Raw genomic sequence first — 24,519 nt, 5'->3', positions numbered from 1 at the left:
CATCCTGGTCATGTGAACTGCATTCGGGGCACCTAGCACTCGACCCACACGTTTATGGTAGTTTGTAGCGTCCTGCAGTCACATAACTGCAAGTTACAACGCTTTTGTCAAAGCGTTGTCAGTTTTCGGCAAAAATGCCCTATAGGGAATACTAGGTTCACTTAACAACCACAGCATTTACTTAATGACTTCTGGAAAAAAAGACAAAAAAGGTAATAAAATCGGGCCGGTCATATGGGCGACCTACTTTACAACTGTCACAATTTATTGATTTTCCACCTTTCTGAACTACCAGTCTCCCCTCAGAGAGCGAGTCTGAATGACATATAATGATATACCTATATGAACTCATGACCATAACGGGCAGGCTCCATCACTAAAATAGTATAAAACCCCATTAAAACTAAATTTAAAACTAAAAACCCTAGGCTAGCCCTGCGCAAATAAATAGATGTGTCTTAAGCTTGCGGTGGAAAGTTCGGAGGTCGGGAAGTTGGCGCAGCCCTGGGGGAAGCTCGTTCCAGAGGGTGGGAGCCCCCACAGAGAAAGCCCTTCCTCTGGGTGTTGCCAGTCGGCACTGCCTGGCGGACGGCACCCTAAGGAGTCCCTCCCTGTGAGAGCGTACGGGTTGGTGGGAGGCAATCGGTGGCAGTAGGCGGTCCTGTAAGTAACCCGGCCCTATGCCATGGAGCGCTTTAAAGATAGTGACCAAAACCTTGAAGCGCACCCAAAAGGCCACAGGTAGCCAGTGCAGTCTGCGCAGGATAGGTGTAACATGGGAGCCACGAGGGGCTCCCTCTATCACCCGCGCAGCTGCATTCTGAACCAACTGCAGCCTCCGGATGCCCTTCAAGGGAAGCCCCATGTAGAGAGCGTTGCAGTAATCCAAGCGAGATGTCACGAGCGCATGAGTGACCGTGCATAAGGCATCACGGTCTAGGAGGGTATATGAACTCATGACCATAATGGGCAGGCTCCATTATGGTCGAAAGTTGAGGATTGCCTCTATGTGCCACATGGGCCGAGCGGTTAAGAGGCATCACGCTAGAAAATGAGGACTAGTCTTGCTTTAGCCATGAAAACCAACTGGCTGACTTTGAGCCAGTACCTCTCTCCCGGCCCAATCCACCTCACAGGGTTGTTGTGGGGAAAACAGGAAGAGGACTGTATCTGCCACCTTGATTTATTTGAAAAAACAATAACGGAGGGGTATAAATAAAGAACGATGGATGAGAAGCGAAACGTCTTCAAAGAAAAAAAACCAGAAAGTCCAGTCACCTCTTGAAAAAAAACCCTATGGGACAACCATGACCCAGAGGACTGAGTATAATAATAACAATAACAGAGTTGGAAGGGACCTTGGAGGTCTTCTAGTCCAACCCCCTGCCCAGGCAGGAAACCCTACACCATCTCAGTCAGGTGGTTATCCGACATTTTCTTAAAAACTTCCAGTGTTGGAGCATTCACAACTTCTGCAGGCAAGTCGTTCCACTTATTGATTGTTCTCCCTGTCAGGAAATTTCTCCTTAGTTCTAAGTTGCTTCTCTCCTTGATCAGTTTCCACCCGTTGCTTCTTGTTCTACCCTCAGGTGCTTTGGAGAATAGTTTGACTCCCTCTTCATAGACATATCTCCATAGACATATAAACAAATAAATAAATTTGTCATCAGGCGTTCCTTTATATAGCATTATCTAAGGGCAGCTTTTAATCCCCAATGTTTATCATAAGAGGCCAGTTCTTCCCACTGCTTTTGTCGTGGGAAATGCTCTGCGATCATGTACTTTTTTCCAAGCCGCACAAATATGGACCTACCGGTAATCGTCAAGAGGCAAATTCTGAACCCGGAGAGTCAATGGTTCAGATGGTTAGGATTACGGCACCTGCTTCCGGGAGAGGAACGAAAGAGGTGCCTAGGGAAGTATACCAAGGAAATGGTCTTGAGACACGGGAAAAGTCATTTCTGGGCATCTTAAAAGCAGCTGGTGAGGCTGCCTGCACCTGGGTACTCGTTGTCGTAATCTACAACGTTTAGGTGGCTTTGCTTTTGAAAAAGGGGACTCTGCCTTTTTAGAATGAAGTCAACAGATGGCAGCATCGACTTTGTGCTACAAGCAAGGATGGCGGGGAGACGACATTTCCCCCGGTGACGGATTCACACTCAGAGATATCAGCCTTGCCAAGAAGTCGAATTCAGATCAAACTGCTCGTTCTCTACCCTATGAAACAGACATTTAACATATTTCTCGAAATTACTAGTCAAAGCAGCAGCAATCCAGACGGACTCCAGGTAGTCCTTTGGCTTAACGATCACAACTGAGCCCAAAATTTCTGTTGCTAATACGGCTGAGTTTTGCCCCGTTTTATGTCCCTGCTTGCCACGGCTGTAAAGTGAGTCGCTGTGTCAAACCAGAAGCTGACCTGACCAAAGCCATTTTGTCGCTTTAGTGTTGCCACACTGGAGCGGTGGGCTAAGCGGGGTGGGGGTGGGGAATAGAGATAGCTGGGGTTTTGTAGCCAAACCAAAATACTTTCTCTTGGGAACCAAGGACATTCTCACACCTGGTCAGAGAGAGGACGAGTGATGTTACCCGGCAACCAGACGGCACCTCAATCGGACCATGTGACTAATTGGGAAAAGGGAAAAACTTTTACTTTTAATTAGATGAAAACCGACTCTAAAGTTTCCCGCGGTTTTCACCTAATTAAAAGTAACAGTTTTTCCCTTTCCCCAAACATATATCATATTAGCACAGATCTGGTGAAAACCGACTCTGAAGTTTCCCACGGTTTTCATCAGATCTGTGCCAATATGATATAACCAATGAAACGATTCTTTAGAGGAATCTACCTGTCTCGAAGTTTTGCTTGCTGTGGGTGCATCACTTGGGACCTGACAGGTTGCGTTTGTTAAGTGAATCTGGCTTCTCCGTGGACTTTGCTGGTCAGGAAAGCGATCCCATGACCCGTGGAATGGTCACAAATTGGAACCAGTTGCCAAGGGTCTAAATTTTGATCACAGGACCATGGTGGGTTGCTGCAACAGTCGTTAAGTGTGAAAAACGTTTTATCCCCATGCTGTTGTAACTTTGAACAGTCACTAAATGAGGGGTTGTAAGTTGAGGGCTCTATTATGATTGATTCACTTCACAGCTGTGGCAAGGAAAGTCGTAAAATGGGGCAAACTCACTTAACAAATGTCTCACTTAACAACCGAAATTTTGGGCTCCATTGTAGTCGTAAGTGGAGGACTACTTCACGTGCCCTATTATAATATTCAGTCTGCCTGGCACCCAGATTATTGTCCAATGGCAGAAAGCTGTTGTCTTACAAGCTGGAAGAAGAGAGAAATGTAGAGGCTGCACCACTACAGATTCTTTTTAAGGTGCTGGCCTAGGCGACTGTGAGTTATAGTCCTTAGATGAAAGTTGGGTGACTTTGAGCCAGGCCCTCTCTCTCTCTCTCTCTCTCTCAGCCCAACTGACCTCACAGGGTTGCTGATGTGAGGAATACAGAAGATATATTTGCTGCCTTGGAGTTATTTATAGATAATAATAAAGGTGTGAACAAAATCAAATCAAATCAATCAATCAATACATAAATACACATTTATTAAATATGGAATTTAAATGGATTTCCATTGGCTACTAATATTTCCCAAAGAAGGAAGCAATTAAGCAGCCATCAGCATTCTCAAATAAACTGACTATCTCAGTAATATCCAATGATTTGATGTCTTATCAGGATTAAGCATGGGAAGGCTAAGCAAACTATGGTATCTCAGACCACAGTCTGCTTGCTTTTATGTTACATCTGGAGTGGATTTCTGGCTTGTTCTCCTGATAAGCCACTCACTATCTGAAGCAATCTGGTAGCAAAGATCAGGAAGATTAGCCAATAATCCCAATAAATTACCGCCTGCTGTTACCTTTTGCCTCCCACCGACCCGTACGCTCTCACAGAGAGGGCCTTCTCAGGGTGCCGTCCGCCAAACAATGTCGGCTGGCGGCCCCCAGGGGCAGGGCCTTCTCTGTTGGAGCTCCTACGCTCTGGAATGAACTTCCCCCTGGTTTACGCCAAGTGCCTGATCTTCAGACTTTTCGCCGTGAGCTGAAAACGCACCTATTTATTCAAGCGGGACTGGCCTAAAATTTTATTGGGGTTATTTTAATGTTTTTTAAATTGTTTTAAATTTTCGGCCACCTTATAATATGTTCTGTTTTAATTTCTTTTAATGTGTATATAGTGATTTTTATTTGCCTGTACACCGCCCTGAGTCCTTCGGGAGAAGGGCGGTATAAAAATCGAATAAAATAAATAAATAAATAAATAAATAAATAAATAAATAAATAAATAAATAAATAAATAAATAAATAAATAAAATCAAAACTCCTCCTCATACTGTGGAAAGAAAGTGGCTTGTTATTAGTAATAGAGACCTGCAGTTTAAGCTGATGCAACAGAAAGCAGGGGGGAAAAAAACATTTGGAATACTACAGATAGTCCTCTACTTACAACAGTTCATTTAGTGACTATTCAGTTACGACATCACTGAAAAAAGTGACTTATGACCATTTTGGCATAGGGCCGGGTTACTTACGGGACCGCCTACTGCTACCGGATACCTCTCACCGACCCGTGCGCTCTCACAGAGAGGGACTCCTCAGGGTGCCGTCAGCGAGACAGTGTCGTCTGGCGACACCCAGGGGAAGGGCCTTCTCTGTGGGGGCTCCCACCCTCTGGAACGAGCTCCCCCCGGGACTCCGTCAACTTCCGGACCTCCGAACCTTCCGTCGCGAGCTTAAAACACATTTATTCATCTGCGCGGGACTGGATTAGTTTTTAAATTCGTGGGTTTTTAAGGGGTTTTAAATGGGTTTTTAATGGGTTTCTAATGGGTTTTATTATTTGCTAAATTTTAATTGCGGCCAAATTGAATAAGTTTTTTAGTGGTATTTTAATAGTATTTATTTTGTAATAGTACTGTTTATTTTATCTGCCTGTAAACCGCCCTGAGTCCTTCGGGAGAAGGGCGGTATAAAAATTTAAATAATAAATAAATAAATAAATAAATTTTTCACTTACGACCATTGCAGCCTTCCCCTGGTCACATGATCAAAAGTCAGATGCTTGGCAACTGAGCCACATTTTTATGATGGTTGCAGTGTCCAGGAGTCATGTGATCACCTATTGCGACCTTCTGACAAGCCCAAGCCAACGGCGAAGCCAGTTTCACTTAACAACTGTGCTACTTCCTGGACCGGGATGCCCTATGCACGGTCACTCATGCTCTGGTTACCTCTCGTCTGGACTATTGCAATGCTCTCTACATGGGGCTCCCCTTGAAGAGCACCCGGAGACTCCAGCTAGTCCAGAATGCGGCTGCGCGGGTTATTGAGGGAGCGGTTCGGAGCTCCCATGTAACACCCATCCTGCGCAGACTGCACTGGCTGCCTGTTGTCTTCCGGGTGCACTTCAAGGTGTTAGTTACTACCTTTAAAGCTTTCCATGGCTTAGGACCGGGATACCTACGGGACCGTCTACTGCCAACGTCTATCTCCCAACGACCGGTGCGCTCTCACAGAGAGGGGCTCCTCAGGGTGCCGTCAGCCAAGCAATGTCGGCTGGCGGCCCCCGGGGGAGGGCCTTCTCTGTGGGGGCTCCTACCCTATGGAACGAGCTTCCCCCTGGACTCCGACAAATACCTGACCTTAGGACCTTCCGCCGCGAACTTAAAACCTACTTATTTCGTCTTGCTGGACTCGCTTAAATTTTATATTATTAAATTGATTTATGGTTTTTAGTAAATTTTAGAGGGAATATTTTTATCTATAAGTAGCCAAATTAAATAGGTTTTTTAAGGGTTGTTTTTAGTTTTGTATTGTTGTTTTCTTTCTGTATTTTATTTGTGGCTGTACACCGCCCTGAGTCCTTTGGGAGAAGGGCGGTCTATAAATAAAAATATTATTATTATTATTATTATTACTATTTTACTAACTGCATTGATTCACTTAACAGCGGCGGCAAGAAAAAGTGGTAAAATGGGGCAAAATTCAGTGAACAAATGTTTCGCCAAGCAACGGAAATTCTGGGCTTAGTTATGAAGTGGACTGGCTTCCTGTAATCAAAGCGCGGTAAACTCCATGAAAATCTTTGACGCCAAGTAAGGCACAGGGAATATGCCCTCACCATATGCTCCATGCAAATGCTGATCTCCCCGTCGCTGTAGAAGGCGCCGTAGAAACCGACAATGTACGGAGAATTGCACTCGTGAAGCACTTGGAGCTCCCGGATAATCTGGTTTCGTATGGCAGGCTTGATCTCCAAATGAATCAGCTGTGGAGGAAACGAGAGAGAGAGAGAGAGAAAGAGAGAGAGAGAGAGAGAGAGAAACATCAAAGGATGAAGACAGCGCAGAACAGCTCCAAAAACAATTGTGCCAGTCTTTTAGGGAGGACTGGTAAAGGACTATAACTCACAGCGCCGCCTAATTCCTAGGCCAGCACTGGTACAGCCTCTACGTGTCTCAGTCTCCCAGATTTAAATAAGTTTTTTAATTAGTGTTTTATCTTGTATTATATTTGTATTTTTATCGGGATGTAAACCGCCCTGAGTCCTTCGGGAGATAAGGCGGTATAAAAATTTAAATAAATAAATAAATAAATAAATGAATAAATGGACCAGATTACTTTAATCAGACAAAAGCCTAACTCCGTTGGGATTCAGCCCTAGTTTAACAAATAACCCAGCTGGGAATTCTGGTATCCCTTGGGGAAACTTTTCCAAATCTTACCATTCTGACTTGAAAGTATTTTATGTTTTTATAGCATTATGGTCCGCTGCTTAAACATGAAATTATTTTACTTGTGCTAAATTGTTTCATTTTAATTCCTCATAATAATAATTCCAAAAAAATTATTCTTCCAGGGCATGGAAGGTACATTAGCCAATAAACAGCAGACACAGGTTCTAGCCTCATTACTCATAGGGGAAAGGTAGTTAGAGGGGGGATGGCTGGTTGTGACTCAGTCAAGCCCATACGTCTTTCCTGGAAGGGGAAAAAAAATATCACTGCTGTTTTAAAATGCTTTGCTAACAGAAATTAAAAGTTGTAATGTAAGGCTGTTAATAGAATGACATGTTCTGCTTTCTTTTAAAAAGGCCAAATCTGAAGATGTGCCGCAGGTAAGTTTGTTATTTGAAGTTTCACATTGGGTAAAAGGTATCCCTGTGGGTTTTACTACGCTAGTCTCCTTTTCCTAAGCCACTGAGCCAGTGCCGTCCGAAAATACTTGTGGTCTTGGAGCCAGCATGACATCACAGCGCAGAGCATGCAGCAAAACACGGAGCACTAGTTGCCTTCCCACCGAAGTGGTACCTGTTTATCTACTTGCATTTACATGCTTTCAAACTGCTAGGTGGGCAAGAGCTGAGGCAAGTGATGGGAGCTCACTCCGTCACACGGGTGGTAGAATTCGAACCGCCAGAGCACAGAGCTTCTCTGGCATCTTTTAAGCCACCGGGCCTCTTCACATTGGGAAGAGACCTAAATTTGCTTGATCGACGCAGTTTATTATGAAATAGCCCCGTGCAAATAAACCGGTATTAGCGGACTCAATTGCTACTGACAAAATACTATGTTGTTTGTCATTAGTCACTACAAACCTTTCTTAAATTAATCAACAGCCTTGATTATTAGACTATTAATACATTTTGAAAGAGAACTAAACTGCTTATGACTCACTGGGTCATCCTTTTATCAATAATTTAACTAGCCATGGTGGCGCAGTGGTTAGAGTGCAGTACTGCAGGCTATTTCTGCTGCCTGCCTACAATTTGGCAATTCGACTCTCACCAGGCTCAAGGTTGCCTCAGCCTTCTGTCCTTCTGAGGTTGGTAAAATGTGGACCCAGATTGTTGGGGGAAATATGGTGACCCTATAAACCTCTTAGAGAGAGCTGTAAAGCACTGTGAAGCGGTATATAAGTCTAAATGCTATTGCTAACTACAGAGATCAACAGAATGACTCAGGGCAAGCAAAAAAGCAGTGGGAACAAGAACCACCTCCGACTTCCTGCCGGCTTCCACACTGACTTCACTTAGGAGACGTTGGCAGGAAGCACTAGAAATCACCATCACGTGAATGCAGCTGACAAAAGTGGCACTGCAGTGGCAACCGGTTTGTGAGTACAACTGGTCTGGAGATCCTTGAAATTTCAATTCCATAGACGTAACGAGCCCCACATTTTTAGTGCACATTCTTTAAGTCAGTACATTTGAGGTACGTTGATTCAAAAATTGTTGCCGTATCATGTACTGGTTTGGATAATTGAAGGTTAAGGTAAAGGTAAAGGTTCCCCTCGCACATACGTGCTAGTCGTTGCCGACTCTACGGGGCGGTGCTCATCTCCGTTTCAAAGCCGAAGAGCCAGCGCTGTCCGAAGACGTCTCCGTGGTCATGTGGCCGGCATGACTCAACACCAAAGGCGCACGGAACGCTGTTACCTTCCCACCAGAGGTGGTCCCTATTTTTTCTACTTGCATTTTTAGGTGCTTTCGAAACTGCTAGGTTGGCAGAAGCTGGGACAAGTAACGGGAGCTCACCCCGTTACACGGCAGCACTAGGGATTCGAACCGCTGAGCTGCCGACCTTTCGATCGACAAGCTCAACGTCCTAGCCCCTGAGCCACCGTGTCCCTTTTTGACGGTTACAAACAGACAAAAGTGTTTTAATTGTGTATAGATGACAGCTAGACAAAGTACGGATAGACTGCAAGATTTGGCATTCTCTATTTGCACAAGCAAATAAAAAGCTGCTTCTGATTTTACCACAGATTAGATTTATTCAAATCTCTGCTGGGATTCCAAAACACTAATACTCATTCAATGTTTCTTTTTGCATTTTTTTCCAGCTTGTTTAAAGAATTAAAAAAAAAACCCTTCCATTTTATTAACATTATAGAATTTAAAAGACCAGACTAAAATAAGCCCTCAGAATTTGGCTGTTTCCTGCAAGTCATTTTTGCAACTGAAAAACACATTTTGCAATTTAAACAGAATTTAATATTCTGGTGACCATCTGGACAATTTCCATTAATTATAAGTAATATATTTACTTATAACTTATCATTAATTGTAAGTCTTTCATTTTGTTTTTACAGTGTTTTCATTTTTTAATCCGTTCGCTGTACTCGAGCAGTTGTCCATACATCGAGGCAGATCACCCAACAGTGAAATAAAATCAATAACCCCCCCCCCTTTAAAATCGTAGAAACAGGAATATGTGTAAATATATAAAAGACACAAGTTTAGAAATACGATTTTGCAATACATAATTCATTCACGTAAAAGACCAGGTTGTATTGTATTACGATTGCAGTGTCAACCCTGAGGTGTGTTTCTGGCCTTTTAAAAGCTATTGGCAGATACCCTTGCTCAATAACTGAGAGCTATGGGACTGCAATTATAGTTCTACATTTGCTAACGATTCGGCATCCAGGAAGGCATGCAGTATAACCTACTTAGCAGTGCAAAAAAAGAAAAAAGAAAAGCAGTAGCAGAAGAGAAGTGGGAAGGAAGCAGTCACCATAGGAACGCTCGCACGGCTCAGGAATGGAGCACCGAAACCCATTTATGAAAGACGGTTCGCAGAAGAGTTGAAGCCTTATGTTGCGCAAATGCTCTTTCCGTACCAGATGTACAATTTTGCAAAGGAGAGCAAACTCATCAGCTGCCCAACCTACTAGCGTTATCTTCCACAGAAGATATCCACCCTTTGTTATTGATGTTGTTGTTCAATCACTATGTCATGTCTTACTCTTTGAGACCCCATGGGGCACAGCACACCGGGTCCCCTCTGCCCTCCATTGTCTCCTGGACTCTACCGAAATATTACGTTCATTGGGTCGATGACACTATCTAACCGTCTCATCCTCTGCTGTCCCCTTCTCCTTTTGCCTTCAGTCTTTCCCAACATCCTTCTCCAAGGAGTTCTCTCTTCTCATTGGGTGGCCAAAGTATTTGAGTCCCAAAGGTGCTTTCTGTTTTTTCTTTGAAGATGTTTAGCTTCTCCTCCAAGAAGTTTCTTCAGCTTCTTGGATGAGAAGCAAAACGTCTTCAAAGAAAAACCAGAAAGTCCAGTTGCCCCTTGAAAAGGCACCTCTGGGATAACCGTGGCCTGGATGACTGAGAATCTCCATAGACGAAGTATTTGATCTTCAGCTTCAGGATCTGTCCTTCAAGAATAGTCAGTGTTGAGTTCCTTTAGGACTGACTGACTTGATCTCCTTGCAGTCCAAGGGGCTATCAAAGGGATCTTCTCCAGCGCCACAATTCGAAAGCATCAGTTCTTTGGTGTTCAACTTTCCTTATGCTCCAACTCTCACAGCCATACATTTCTACTAGGGAAGACCATAGCTTTGACTATAATATCCATCCTACCAATCATCAAACTTCCTCTTCCATTAAAGCAGAAGATAGAAGCACCCAAACTTTTTTTTAAAAAGAGGCTGCTTAGGTCCCTATTAGTGCTCCTTCCTGTCTTTTTCTCTTTGATCTTCATTCTCGCTCACATTAGGTCACATAAGCCAAATCAGAAAACGATGGCCAAAATTACAGATGAATTTCAACTTCTCTTATCGCAGTGCTTCAGAGACAGGAGAAGTCCATCTAAGTGCTTCCCATCACCTTAGAGGAGAAACACCTATTAATTTTTTTTACAATTATGGGCGTGACATGGACTGAAAACCACTACAGGCAGTCCTCCACTCACAACCACAACTGGGACCAGAATTTCAGGCGGTTGCTAAGGTGAATCACACCTGATTTGACAACTTTTGTGCCACAATTGGTAAATGAATCACGGCAATTGTTAAGTAAGTCATGTGGTCACTAAGCAAATCTGGCCTCCCACAATGACTTTGTGATCACATTACCCAGGATGTTGCAACTGTTGTAAATACATGCCAGTTGCCCAGCACCCAAATTTCGATCAGGTGACTCTGAGGATCCTGCGATGGTTGTAAGTGTGAGAACTGATTGTAAGTCACCTTTTTCAGTGTCGTCGTAATTTCGCATGGTCACTAAATGAATGCTAGGAAATCGAGGAGTACCTGTGAGTTAGAAGCCACAGGAACTTCACATTTGCCGTTTAAACAGGCATCAATACAATATCAGGAACACAATCTTGCACCAAAAAAAGATTATTTAAATAAATTTACATGGCTGCCCATCTCACATTAGTAACTCGAGGCAGCGTACAAATACTAAAACTAGCAATTAAAAATAAGAACACATGACACCTTAATCATAAGACCACATCACCAGAAGGGCTCGCCTAGCCTTCTGGCCCAAATTCCCGTGGAAACAATCAGCTCCTCAGAGTTTTACGAAAGGCTAACAGGGTCAGATCCAGATAACAACAGAGAAGTCAGAGTAGATGACAAGTTCTAGCCAACCTTGGCTGATTGTGAAAAGCTAAAACTGGTTATTTCAGAGTAGCAGGCTGGATTTGAAATGGGGGGAAAAGACACTCTAAAGTTGCCAAGAAAGCCACAACATGCTTTTGTTGTCTCTAGTAAAGGGTGAAGCAAATCCTTAAATAAAATTGTATAGCTACCACAAGAAATCTAGGAAACGAGAGCTACTGCCTAGGCCAGACCTGGGCAAATTAAGGCCCGCGGGCCACATCCGGCCCTTTGTACGTCCCTGTCCGGCCCGCGTGAGGCCAATCATAAACACCATAAAAAATAAATTGCACTGGTTCAATAATTATTTTTCTTATTTAACCAATAGACCACAGTTTCACATAACCTAATATACATATTTACAGAGTGCTTTATTCTTCTGATTATCAGTACCAGCTATTCAAAATATTTAATTTAAGTATTTTACAATGAAAGAAAGTTGGTGGCCCTCTGACACAATTCAGGCTTCTCATGCGGCCCCTGATAAAAATTAATTGCCCACCCCTGGCCTAGGCAGTGCAGAAAATTGGATTTAAAACAATGACCTTACATTCGTAGTAGTGAGGCTCTAAGCCAGAGGTCTTCAACCTTGGCGGCTTTAAGACTTTAAGAATTCTGGGAGTTGAAGTCCACAAGTCTTGAAGTTGCCAAGGTTGAAGACCTCTGCTCTAAGCTGTCGCAATATTTTAGTACAGGCAGTCTTTGACTTACAACAGTTCATTTAGTGACCGTTCAAAGTTACAACGGCCCTGAAAAAAATGACTTGGGTCCATTTTTCACACTTATGACCTTTGTAGAATCCCCAGGATCACGTGATCAAAATACAAATGTTTGGCAACTGACTCGTACTTATGACTGTTGCTGTGTCCCAGGGTCACGGGATCCCCTTTTGTGATCTTTTGACAAACAAAATCGATTGGGAAGCTAGATTCATTTAACAGCCAGGTTACTAACTTATCAACTGTGGTGATTCACTTAACAACCATAGCAAGAAAGATAATAAAAGAGGGCAAAACTGACTTATTAAAGGTCTCAGTTAACAACAGAAATTTTGGGCTCAATCGTAGATGTAAGTTGAGGACTACCTGTATTCATGCTCTTCGTTAATCAGGAGTCACATTCCAGATTACAGGTAGCCCTCAACTTACAATCATTTGTTTAGTGACTGTTCAAAGGCACTGGAAAAAACTTATCACCGTTTTTCACACTTACAACCATTTCCTCATCAATATCACTCTGGAAATTTGCACAGAACCCCTCCTTCTGACTTCTCCAACCTGCTTAAGATCTGGCTCCTCCCCTTTTTCCTTTGGCAAGATTGGGGTCAAGCCCCTTTGGATGGTTATTGGGTGGTTGGCTTTTTTTCAGTTTTGGGTTTCCAGTCATCCGTCTTTGGGTGGGGTTTATTTTTTAGATTAGACGGCTACCCTAAATAAAAATTGTCCAAGAGGCTAAAAGTAGTCCTTGACCTATGACCGTTCAGCAACTGTTCAAAACTACAAAACCATTGAATGAATAGAGTCCTAGGGGTTCTAACTGCCCCAGCATTCCTATAGTCACATGTCTGGGATCTGTGGCAACTGGTTTGCACTAACCACTGGTCACAGCCCCTAGGGCAGGGGTCTGCAAACTTGGCTCTTTTAAGACTTGTGGACTTCAATTCCAGAAGTTGAAGCAAAGCTGGCTGTGGAACTCTGGGAGTTGAAGTCCACAAGTCTTAAAAGAGACAAGTTTGCAGACCCCTGCCCTAGGGTCACGTGATCACCATTTGCAACCTTCCCTGCTGGCTTCTCCAAAAGAATAAATGGGGAAGCCAGTAGGAAACGTTGGAAGTTGCTGGGGTAGGTGTCGTGTCCCACTCCTCCTCTGACGGCCGGGTTGGGGAAGTCCGTATCAAGCGTGCCTCTGCAGCTCTGCCAAAGTCCTATCAGAGTCCTCAGGGCAGGCAGGAATCCAAGGTGTGACTTCAGCAATCCAGATTAGACTTTGCCTGACTCAGAGAATGCCAGAAAGCAGATCCTTTATATAGGCCATGGGGTGTGGCTCCATGACTCAGCACTTATCCAGGCCTGCCCCTCCCTTCCTTTTGCTGACGTCGCCTCTCCATTCTCCGGAAGCGAGGATCTGTCCACTGCATCATTTCGTCCCCAGCTGCCGGTAATCCCAGCCCGTGGGCTTCAGGCGCACATGCCATCGGAGGGAGGTTTGTTTGCTCAGTTTCTCCGGGCATGGTGCCAGGACTGGGGGCTGGAGGCATGCCAGGACATTCTCCTGTACTATCAGTGTCTGGCAGGAGATGAGAAGGGCCCGGCTGCGGCGAGGGGGGCGAGCGAGGCACAACAGTAGGTCTCCTTCCACCCATGTACACTCAGCCCCAGCCCTTCTCACTGAGTCTCCCTTACACGCCTGCCTGGAATTTGCAACTTCCTGCCGGCTTTCCCACTAACTTTGGTTATAGAATAGAAAATAACAGAATTGGAAGAGACCTTGGAGGTTTTCTAGTCCAACCCCTTGCTTAGGCAGGAAATTCTATACAGGTGTTGGCCCACATTTTCAATACCAAGTGCAGAACAGGAGTGCATGTGTACATGTGCCAGAAACCAGAAGAGCAGCCGCATGGTGTGCATGCCCACGCCAGGAAGATCATCTTCCAATTTCTGGCACGCACATGGGCACCAGCCACCTGGTCTTCCGGTTTCTGACCAGCTGGTCGGTGTGCATGCGCGTGCCAGAAAATGGAAGATCATCTTTCTGGCATACGCATGCGCACCGGCTGGCTGCTCTTGCAGTTTCCGTTGCTCCCGCGTGCATGAAGACCACGTGGCCAGCGTGCCAGAACCCAGAAGAGCAACGCGCGATGGTTCTGCGTGCCAACTCTGGCACACATGTCATAGGTTCGCCATCACGGCCCTATACCATGTCAGACAAATGGTTATCCAATCTCTTCCAGTGTTGGAACATGTATAACTTCTAGAGACAAGTTGTTCCACTGATTAATTGTTCTCACTTTCAGGAAATTTCTCCTGAGTTCTAAGGTTGCTTCTCTCCTTGATTAGTTTCCACCCATTGCTTCTTGTCCTGCCTTCAGGTGCTTTGGAGAATAGCTTTACTCCCTCTTCTTTCTGGCAGCACCCGAGATATCAGAACACTGCAACCCTGTCACCCATGTCCTTCTTTTCATTAAATTAGACATCCCCAATCCCAGCAACTGTTCTTTATATGGTTGTGAGAAGCTGGCAAGAAGTTGCCTCTTCTAACAACTGTCAGATTTAGTTAATGACAGTAACTGGGACGGCTTTAGGACCAATGCTTAGCAATGGAAATTCCAGCCCCAACTGCCATATACACAGAGGACTACCTGCATGTCTTTGAAAGCTCAATTCAAAAGTTGCAATTTGCATTCTTATTACTTGGTAAGTTTATTGCTTTGATGGTGTCCCTTCTTGAAGTCATTGGCTGAATTCAGACCCATGTTTGGAAAATGAGTCGCCCCTTTTCTCCCCCTTACCCGGTCTCACCTTCCGTGCCATAATTAGCCCTGAGGGTTTATGTTGTACTTTGGTGACCACCCCGCCATTGCCAGCTCCCAGTTCCGAAATCCTCTCAAAATCGTCATCTTTCAGTTCTCCCACTTTGGCCTTCTGGGTGAGGAAAGCTTCCAGCCGTTTCTTCTGCTGCTCATCCAGCTCCAGTTCTTCCAGTTTTTTCTGGAGGTCAACAAGGTGTGCTCTAAGGGGAAAGAGGGCGAGAGACATCAGATCCACGTAATAACACCACTGTATGCAACGGAGTGAGGCAGCGTGGCCATTACTACTATTTGCTAGTGAACTTAGAAGGCTGTTAGAATGACTTGTAGGAAAATCACCTGGCCCCCAGCGTTGCCCAAATTTATATACAGGTAGTCGTCAACTTACGACCAAAATACAGCCCAAAATTTCTGTTGTTAAGTGAGGAATTTGTTAAGTGAGTTTTGCCCCATTTTATGATTTTTCTTATTGCATTTGTTAAATGAATCACGTGTTAAGCTTTGTTAAGCTAGTAACACGGTTGTTAAGTGAATTTGGTTCCCCCATTGACTTTGCTTGTCAGAAGGTCGCAAAAGGGGACCACATGACCCCGGGATACTGCAACCGTCATAAATGTGAGTCAATTGTCAAGCATCTGAACGTAAATCATGTGACCATGGGGATGCTGCAGTGGTTGTAAGTGAAAAAATGGTCATAAGTCACTTTTTTCAGTGCTGTTGTATCTTCAAACAGTCACTAAGCGAACTGCTGTAAGTTGAGGACTACCTGTACAGGTAGTCCTTGATTTACAACCATTAAGTGACCGTTTTTTCACATTTATGACTGTTGCAGCACCCCCATGGTCAAATGATCAAAATTCAGGTGCTTGGCAACTGACTTATATTTATGAGTGTCCCGGGGTCACACGATCCCCTTTTGTGACTTCTGACAAGCAAAGACAATGGGAAAGCCGGATTCACTTTACAACCGTGTTATTAATAACTGAATGATTCCCTTAACAATGGTGGCAAGAAAGGTGGTAAAATGGGGGCAAAACTCACTTAACAACTGTCTTGCTTAGCTATGGAAATTTGGGGCTCAATTGTGGTTTTAAGTCGAGGTCTACCTGTACTGAAGACTGTTCAGTATTTTCTTAGTTCTGTGCCAGGCTAGATTCTAATATTCACTGTTGGCTACGAGGAATGTCTATTTTCTCAATCTAAACAAGAAATTCTCCAAGCCAGCTAAACAAAATGTGAATAGGGCTTTCCAAATATATGTTCTGCCTGTTTTATTTTTTATTCTATTTGACTTTTTAATGTACTGTACATAGGGATTATTTTCCTTTTTTCTTCTGGATGCTTTTAACAATCCCCTTCCGTTATTCTAAATGCCTCAATCTTGCCTATTGCATCCCACTGACAGCAGCTTCTTCCAAATCCTCTTTCGTTTCATGCCCTTTTTCACTCACACAATTTACCGTTTCCCCCAAAATAAGACATCCCCTGATAATAAGCCCAATCAGGCTTTTGAGCGCATGGCAATAAGACCAAGCACTAATTTCAGGGTTCAAAAAAATATATAAGACAGGGTCTTATTTTCGGGGAAACATGGAACTAAACCAGCTCCTCCGTTTTTTCTCTCCCTGCTGCATGCCATCCCCATTCACATGCTATTCCACCTCTATACTTTGCTTCCATTTAGCAACATGCAATTTGCAGATGTAATTGTGAATTACAGCACCCTACACTGTTGCATCTACAAGATTACGGATGGCAGTTTAAATTAACTGAGCTTCTAACTCAGGTTAAGCAGTATTGAGGGAAGGATTAACATTATTATTCATTTTTTAAACTGTTGTAATCTGCACAATGGGTTTTTGATTTACGTGGACTTTAAAATCTGTAAATAAAGAGAGTGTCACACTTCACAGGGATACAACTAAAAACCTCCAGTTTCTGGACACTTAACCTTTATTCAGGGACTCACTCACTCAACTGAAGGCTCACAGACAAAGCTTGACCAAATCAATCTCTTTGATGCAGACAAGAACGAAGTCTTATATGCACAGAACGTTTGAATACACAAGTATCAAGGTCTATGTTCCAGAAAAAAAATCGTATTTTTTTTCCTTTCACCTTTCTATACCAATGGTTATTTGAGGTATCTACTATTGACCCTAGAAGACACCTAAGCTATGTTAACATGAAGGTTCTTTTCAACATGGAAATCACTGGGTTAAACTTTATTCCTGAAACCAAAAGTCTTAATATTAAACTTCTCCAAGTTTTAGGCTATAAATAATTAGAAGTTTTTCCTTTACAATGCCCACTTTGTGGAATCTTTATTATCTCAGCTTAGTGCAAGTTTTACATTTACCGCATCTGCAATTCTGTGCATATTTGTTCAAAATAAATCAATCAGAATTCAGAGATGCTATTTTTAAGTAGGACTCCATTGACTTGTCATCTTAAAAAAAGATTTTTTATTTTAGAAGACAAGAGACAGTCCATTTGGATAAAGGGAAAATATCCCTTAGGAAAAAAGAGAAAAACTGAAACAAGCTTTTTTTTTTTTAAGAAAAAAGAAAGATGAGAAGATAGACAATAAATTCTGCATCCTGGTGTTTCCCAGATCCCAGCTCTTAAGTTCCAGAAATTCCTCTCTTCCCGTTTAAAATATGCCCTGTTTAAAGTATCTAAATCCATAAGTTCTTTTATAAAAGACTAGAGACCTTTTACAGATGTTTTGCTGAAAATGGACACAAACAAACTGATGATTTTGGGGTTTGCTAATTAAAAGGGGTTAAATACATATAGGAAGAAGAGATAGCTCTAAAGGGTGGGAGATGATAAAAATTTGTAATTGTTGTAATAAAGATTGGAAGTAGCTTTAAATTTTCTTTTTCTCTCCTGTTTCTTTCTCTTCTATATTCTCTACTTTTTTATAATTTGTTTTTCGTTATCTTTTAATTAGGTAAAATCTTTCAACAAAAATGATAAAAGTATCTAAAGTGGACAGTTTTCCTTGTGCATTGTTTCTGCTGTTCCTTTTTCCCCCTACAGTTCCGATTCCTCTTCCACACACAATTAATTCTCCTTACATCTTATTCACACACCTTTAGCAAAGTCTTTGAATACTCTTCCTTTGATCTGAATCCCAGTGCTTATAGCAGTTATTCTGCTATAATAGTCTCCATTACAAATATGTACATGTAATTTCCTGATCCATTTACACAGCTCTTGAAAGGACACACTATATATGGTCAGCTGCCCCTCCATCAAGCTGCTGTTTTTCTGCAAATCTGCAGCATTTCCACGAATGTACTTCAGTTTCTTTAACTGCTCCTTATAAAATAAGTTCCCCCCTAAGCATTTCAGAACTGCCAACTCATCATTCTTTCATACTCAACAGACGCTACCTTTTTCGCTATATCGATCTGAACAATTTAATTATGAAGCATATATAATCTTTCCCACCATCAGCAATTCATATATTCAACCCCCTGCCCTTTTTCCCATACTGTACCCATTTATAAAGTAAAGGTAAAGGTTCCCCTCGCACATACATGCTAGTCGTTCCCGATTCTAGGGGGCGGTGCTCATCTCCGTTTCAAAGCCAAAGAGCCAGCGCTGTCCGAAGACGTCTCTGTGATCATGTGGCCAGCATGACTCAACGCCAAAGGCGACCGGAACGCTGTTACCTTCCCACCAAGGTGGTCCCTATTTTTTCTACTTGCATTTTTAGGTGCTTTCGAAACTGCTAGGTTGGCAGAAGCTGGGACAAGTAACGGGAGCTCACCCCGTTACATGGCAGCACTAGGGATTCGAACCGCTGAGCTGCCAACCTTTTGACCGACAAGCTCAACGTCCTAGCCCCTGAGCCACCACGTCCCCATTTATATCTGCGTGCTTTTAACAGTTAAAGAAGCTGAACCTGTCAGCTGGAAAGAAGACAGCTTTGGTTCAAGACCCAAATGCCATATGACGGAGTGAGCTCCCATTCTTGCCTCATCTCCTGCCCACCTAGCAGTTTGAAAGCTTGCAAATGCAAATAGAACAATAGGTACCACTCGGTGGGAAGATAACAGCATTCGGTGCATCTCAGCATATAGCCATGCTGGCCACATGACCACGGAAAAAGTGTTCGGCCAACATTGGTTCCCTCAGTCAAGAAACAGAGATGAGCACCGTGACTTAAGAGTCGGAACACGGCTGGACTGGGAAACTACCTTTTTGCTTATATTTTTCCAGCCCCCTTTAAATTAAATACCTTCCTATAGCCAAATCAGAGCATTGGTTTCCCGTGAAAATCAATCGGTTAATTTTTTAAAAAATCCCCAATCTATTAAATTTCCATCCCATTTGCAGGTGATGGATCTCTGGCATACATCATAAGTGTGTGGGACTGAAGTCCCAAGTTCTCTATTCAGGCATGTATCTTACCACTCATAAAGGTCACAGACCGTGAGTCTCACACCTTAGTCGAGTCCCTCGACTTACAACAATTTGCTTAGTGACCATTTGAAGTTACAACAGCACTGAAAAAGGTGACTCATGATAGTTTTTCACTTATGAACGTTGCCACAGTCACATGACCAAAATCCAGCTGCTCATATTTATGCAGTGTCCTGAGTCATGTGATTTTGCGATTCTCTGATAAGCAAAGTCAATGCGGAAGCCGAATTCATTTAACAACTGAGTTACTAACAACTGCAATGATTCACTTAACAACTGTGGGAAGAAAGGTCGTAGAATAGGGCAAAACTCATTTAACAAATATCTTGCTTAACAACAGAAATTTTGGGCTCAGTTGTGGTCCCAAGCCAAGGACTACCTGTATATGCATGTTTCTTAGGTTGTTGAGACATTTCACTGAATTTGGACAACACTATGAACAACAAAGAACATTTTAATAGTACACTATGCAAATCCAGTGAGGATGTCTTTCTATGCTTCAGTGTGTCACTGCGTAACTCATGGCTAAATTAATGAAGGATAAGCAGGTTATGCAAATACACCATAATTATACTTGAATGTAAGGGTTATGTGAGAGACACACAAATACACATTAGATTTTAAGCTCTCTGAACAGGGATTTCTATAAACAGTAAACTACTAAAATTAATGTACACATAGACATATATATTCTGAATTTTTAGCTTAGATGGCATAAGATTTTTGTGAAAGTGTCTTGTGTACCCTCACAAACTAACTGCCATGAGGGATAACCAATTCCCAAAATGGCTGCAGCTAGTTATAGACTGCGGTTAAAAACAGCACACGAATCTGAATAGATGGTGGTCCTAGTTACACATTTCCATATTCCCAACTGTTCAAAGTTGTTACAGGAATAGCATTAGAGTGAAAACTGTGCTGGGGGGGGGGGACGCGGAGAGGAGAGAATGCCATTACATTAATAGTACCCTGAACTCCTTGGAAAAGACAGGATAAAACTATGTAATAAAAATAATTGCTACTCAGTTCTTTTATTATTGGCTTTAAATTACTGCTCATCTTTCCACACAATTTCTCTATTCGATAACCCCAATTCTTCCTAATTTCCTCTCCCTGCTACTTTATGCGTACTCCATTTTTTAAACATTTTATGGCACACACTCATTTTCCAGACTAATACGGATTTTCTCTCTCCGACATTCATTTCTAAATTATCAATAGTACAGAAGCAGATTAATGAATTATTTTAACTATGTGGGCCACTACCATACTAATATAGATCATAAGAAATTTTTTTGCTGTATCGGAGAAGAGACCCTCTCAGGGCTGCATCCTATGTGGTTCAGAGGCCAACCACAAACATTCTGGAAGCTAAAAATACAGGGAGGAGACGGTTCTCTTCCATTGTCACTCCTTGGCAGCTGGTAATTATTCAAGCCTGTGAATCTTGTTATTATTCCACTACAAAAACAACAGCATCCTACCAATAATTTGGATTTCCAGTTTCATGTAGTCCATGGGTGTCCATCCTTGGCAGGTTTAAAACTTATGGACTCCTCAGCCAGCATAGGTAATTCTGGGAATTAAACTCCACAGGTCTTAAAATTATCAAAGTTGGATGTCCCTGATCTAATCGTTTTTAAAAATAATCTAAATTGGTGATTATTATTATAAATGTGATTAAAGCATAATTTAACTACATATACATATGTGTGTGCGTATATGTACATGCACACACACTTCTATTATTTTTTATTTTAAATAACATTCTACATAAAATTTCATGCAGTTTCAATGAATGCTCACTCCTTCCATCAGTAAGAGGGCAAAATGCATACTGGTATTTTTGTCAACACTTTCTAGATATGTAGAAATCTGCATCTATTAATGTAAATATTAAATGCTGCAACCTTTAAATGCTGTAATTTTAATAGCATCACTTAGAAAAATTAATCAGTGGAACAACTTGCCTCCAGAAGTTGTGAATGCTCCAACACTGGAAGTTTTTAAGAAGAGATTGTAATACCACTTGTTTGAAATGGAATAGGGCTTGCTGCCTGAGCAGGGGGTTGGACTAGAAGACCTCCAAAGTCCCTTCCAACTCTGTTATTCTGTATTCTGTTCTGTATTCATCCATTCCTTTTGCTAATTGCCCACATTTCTATATAGGCTTCATCCTTTACACGGCTAACATCTCTCATTACAATTATTCCTTTCTAGGTCATTGACAGTTGTTCCTCGCCTCAATAACTAACAACACTTCAAAATTTATGAAAACACAACATTTCAACACAAATCATTCTACAAGTGAAGTTATGAATGTCACTGCTGTCAGCCCAACCTTCACTTCTATTCTTACAGACCTCTTCAGTCCCCCCTTTATGATGGGCCTTTTCAAGACTAAAACCTTAAATACACTTCCTTGGGAGTGTGGTCCATTGGATTAGAAAGTCAGCTTCTAAGTATATTTGCAAAGTATTATGCTTTAAACACCCAACGTTCTCTTTTTTTCTGTCTCCCCAGTCATTACTTTGCCAGTTCAGTCTTCCTCTTTTACTGTATCAGGACTTCAATTATAATAAATCATTTCCTCAGTTCTGGTTTTGTAATATTATAAAATGCATTTTAAATATTGCTTGAATGCCTCATTTTATCTGAGCAAGAATGGTCTGGAAGAACATTTCACTTATTAAGGAGCTTGAAGAATAGCATTCTATATAAAATATGCTGAAAGAAAATGAAAACATCTTTTAAAACTATGTTAAGTTGTTCCAAACAGCCTTTCGGCCATTAAAGAATGAACTATTGCTTCTCAGGCATAACATTCAATTGGAATAGTGAAACCAGGATTTATTAGTGAAACCAGGATAAAATCGAATAAAATAAATAATATTTGGACACACTTTTCCCAAGATTATTTTAAGGGCAGACATTACAAGCCTTTAAATTCTTCCCACCAATGCTCCAACTTGATCAACCGAATGAGGTCCTACAGTCTGGTTCTATCTTACATTAACATCTCTACTATCTGTCAAACATGATAGGAAGCATTCCATTCTCCAACATTTGTTCATCAGGAATTACAACTTGACTTCACCCACAACTTTGTTTGATTACACTGTACACCAAGAAAGGGAAGGTGGAGATGCTGTTTTCTTTCAAGAGATGTATTGAGCACAATCTTCCTCCTCCCTTAATTACCGAATATTCAGCCTGCCAGTATGAGGTGATAAAATAACCTGTTTTCATTGGTTTTTAAATGAACTTCTCTCTTCTTCACAGAATATAGAATAGGAGGACTGGAAGGGACCTTGGAGATCTTCTACTCCAACCCCCTGCCTATGGCAAGAGATCCTATACCTATAGGCAATCCTATACCATTCAAGACCCAGAGGGGTCCTTGATTGTTTTCTTGCAGACATTTCATGATCCAAACTGGATAATATCATCAATGCTAGAAGGGAGTGGGGGTTTGTGGAGTGGAGGCGATGGGGAGGAGAAGGAGGATGGCTGTGGCGTCCTTGGTAATTTCTGAGCTTGGTGGCTTTCTTGCAAGTATTTCATGACCCGACTAAGTAACATCAGCAGTGCCAGAAGAGAGCTGATGTTGGGAAGTGGAGAGGGGAAGGAGGAAAAGGAGGGCAGCTGTGAGGTCCTTGGTGTTCTCTGAGCTTGGTGGCTTTCTTGCAGACATCTCACAAACTAGGTAATGTCAACAGTGCCACCAGAGAGTAGGGTCTGTGGAGTGGAGGAGAAGAGCAGAAGGGCAGCTGTGGGGTCCTTGGGACTCTCTGTGGGTTTTGGGGTTTTTTTTGCAGATGTTTCATGATCCAAACTAGGTAAAATCATCAATACCTATCAAACTAGTTCAGGGGTCTCCAACCTTGGTCCCTTTAAGACTTGTGGACTTCAACTCCCAGAGTCCCTCAGCCAGCAAAGCTGAAGTCCACAAGCCTTAAAGGGACCAAGGTTGGAGACCCCTGAACTAGGTAATATCAGCTCTCTCTTCCACAAACTGGGGTTTGCGGAGGAGAGGGAGAAGGAGGGCGGTTGGGGGGAGAGGTCCCTGAGGCTCCCTGAGCCTGGTGGCTTTCTTGCAGACGTCTCACGACCCGAACTTGGTAACATCATCAGCGCCAGTCCATTTATTTATCCCACTCTGGCTCCTGAAACGTCTGCAAGCAGACCACCATCCTCAGAGAGACACCCCCCTCCCCAGGACCCCTCATTTCGAACCCCCCCCAGCTACAAATCTTCTCCTTTACTGGCATTTTTCCCCCCTAGCCTTCTCAGGGCAGAAGAACCTGCCTGGCCTGACCTCGTTCCTCTTAAGTGTTGGACCTTACGATTCTTGATGAACGTATATTTTCTTTTATGTACCTGAGAGCATATGCAACATGACAAATCCCTTGTGCGTCCAATCACACTTGGCCAATAAAGAATTCTATTTTATTCTATTCTATTCCTATTCCTACTTCTCTTCTCTATTCTATTCTATTCCCTGTTCTCTACTTCATTCTCCTCTTCTCTACTTCATTCTATTCTATTCTATTCCTATTCCTACTTCTCTTCTCCTCTATTCTATTCCGTTCTCTACTTCATTCTCTTCTCTTCTCTACTTCATTCTCTTCTCTTCTATTCTGTTCTATTCCTATTCCTATTTCACTTCTCTTCTCTATTCTATTCTATTCCGTGTTCTCTACTTCATTCTCTTCTCTTTTCTACTTCATTCTATTCTATTCCTATTCCTACTTCTCTTCTTTTCTCTATTCTATTCTATTCTATTCCCTGTTCTCTACTTCATTCTCGTCTCTTCTCTTCTCTACTTCATTCTATTCTATTCTATTCTATTCTATTCTATTCTATTCTATTCTATTCTATTCTTTCCAACGGGGCGCATCCTAACGCCTCCCACACAATCCTTCCTCCACCTTTTCCTGGACAGAATGAAGTTTTTCTCCCTCACCATCACCACCACCAGCCCGGTTCCTGCTAGCTGCTCCCGTCTCGAGCTCTGCCTTTGGGGCTTCACTTTGAAGGAAGAGACGACCCCCCCCATCGCCTCCCATCCAGCAAAACAAAAGCTCCCCGTG

At 42.5% G+C, this 24,519-nt stretch overlaps 1 protein-coding gene across 1 annotated transcript in view; it reads right to left on the bottom strand.

Moving 5' to 3' along the window:
* MAP2K2 (mitogen-activated protein kinase kinase 2) overlaps nt 1-24,519 on the bottom strand; it is a 54,081-nt gene that overhangs the window by 29,050 nt on the left and 512 nt on the right. Inside the window, exons 2-3 of the mRNA XM_058163629.1 lie at nt 14,982-15,192; nt 6,188-6,334 (exon numbers count right to left, since the gene is read on the bottom strand). Of these exons, the coding sequence (XP_058019612.1) occupies nt 6,188-6,334; nt 14,982-15,192 (358 nt within the window). The remainder of the gene's footprint in view (nt 1-6,187; nt 6,335-14,981; nt 15,193-24,519) is intronic.

The sequence above is a fragment of the Ahaetulla prasina genome, chromosome 1 (assembly GCF_028640845.1).
Source record: "Ahaetulla prasina isolate Xishuangbanna chromosome 1, ASM2864084v1, whole genome shotgun sequence".
NCBI classification, from domain to species: Eukaryota; Metazoa; Chordata; class Lepidosauria; order Squamata; family Colubridae; genus Ahaetulla; species Ahaetulla prasina.
The sequence above is the reverse complement of the archived record's forward strand: the minus strand, read 5'-3'. Positions and strand labels throughout refer to the sequence as shown.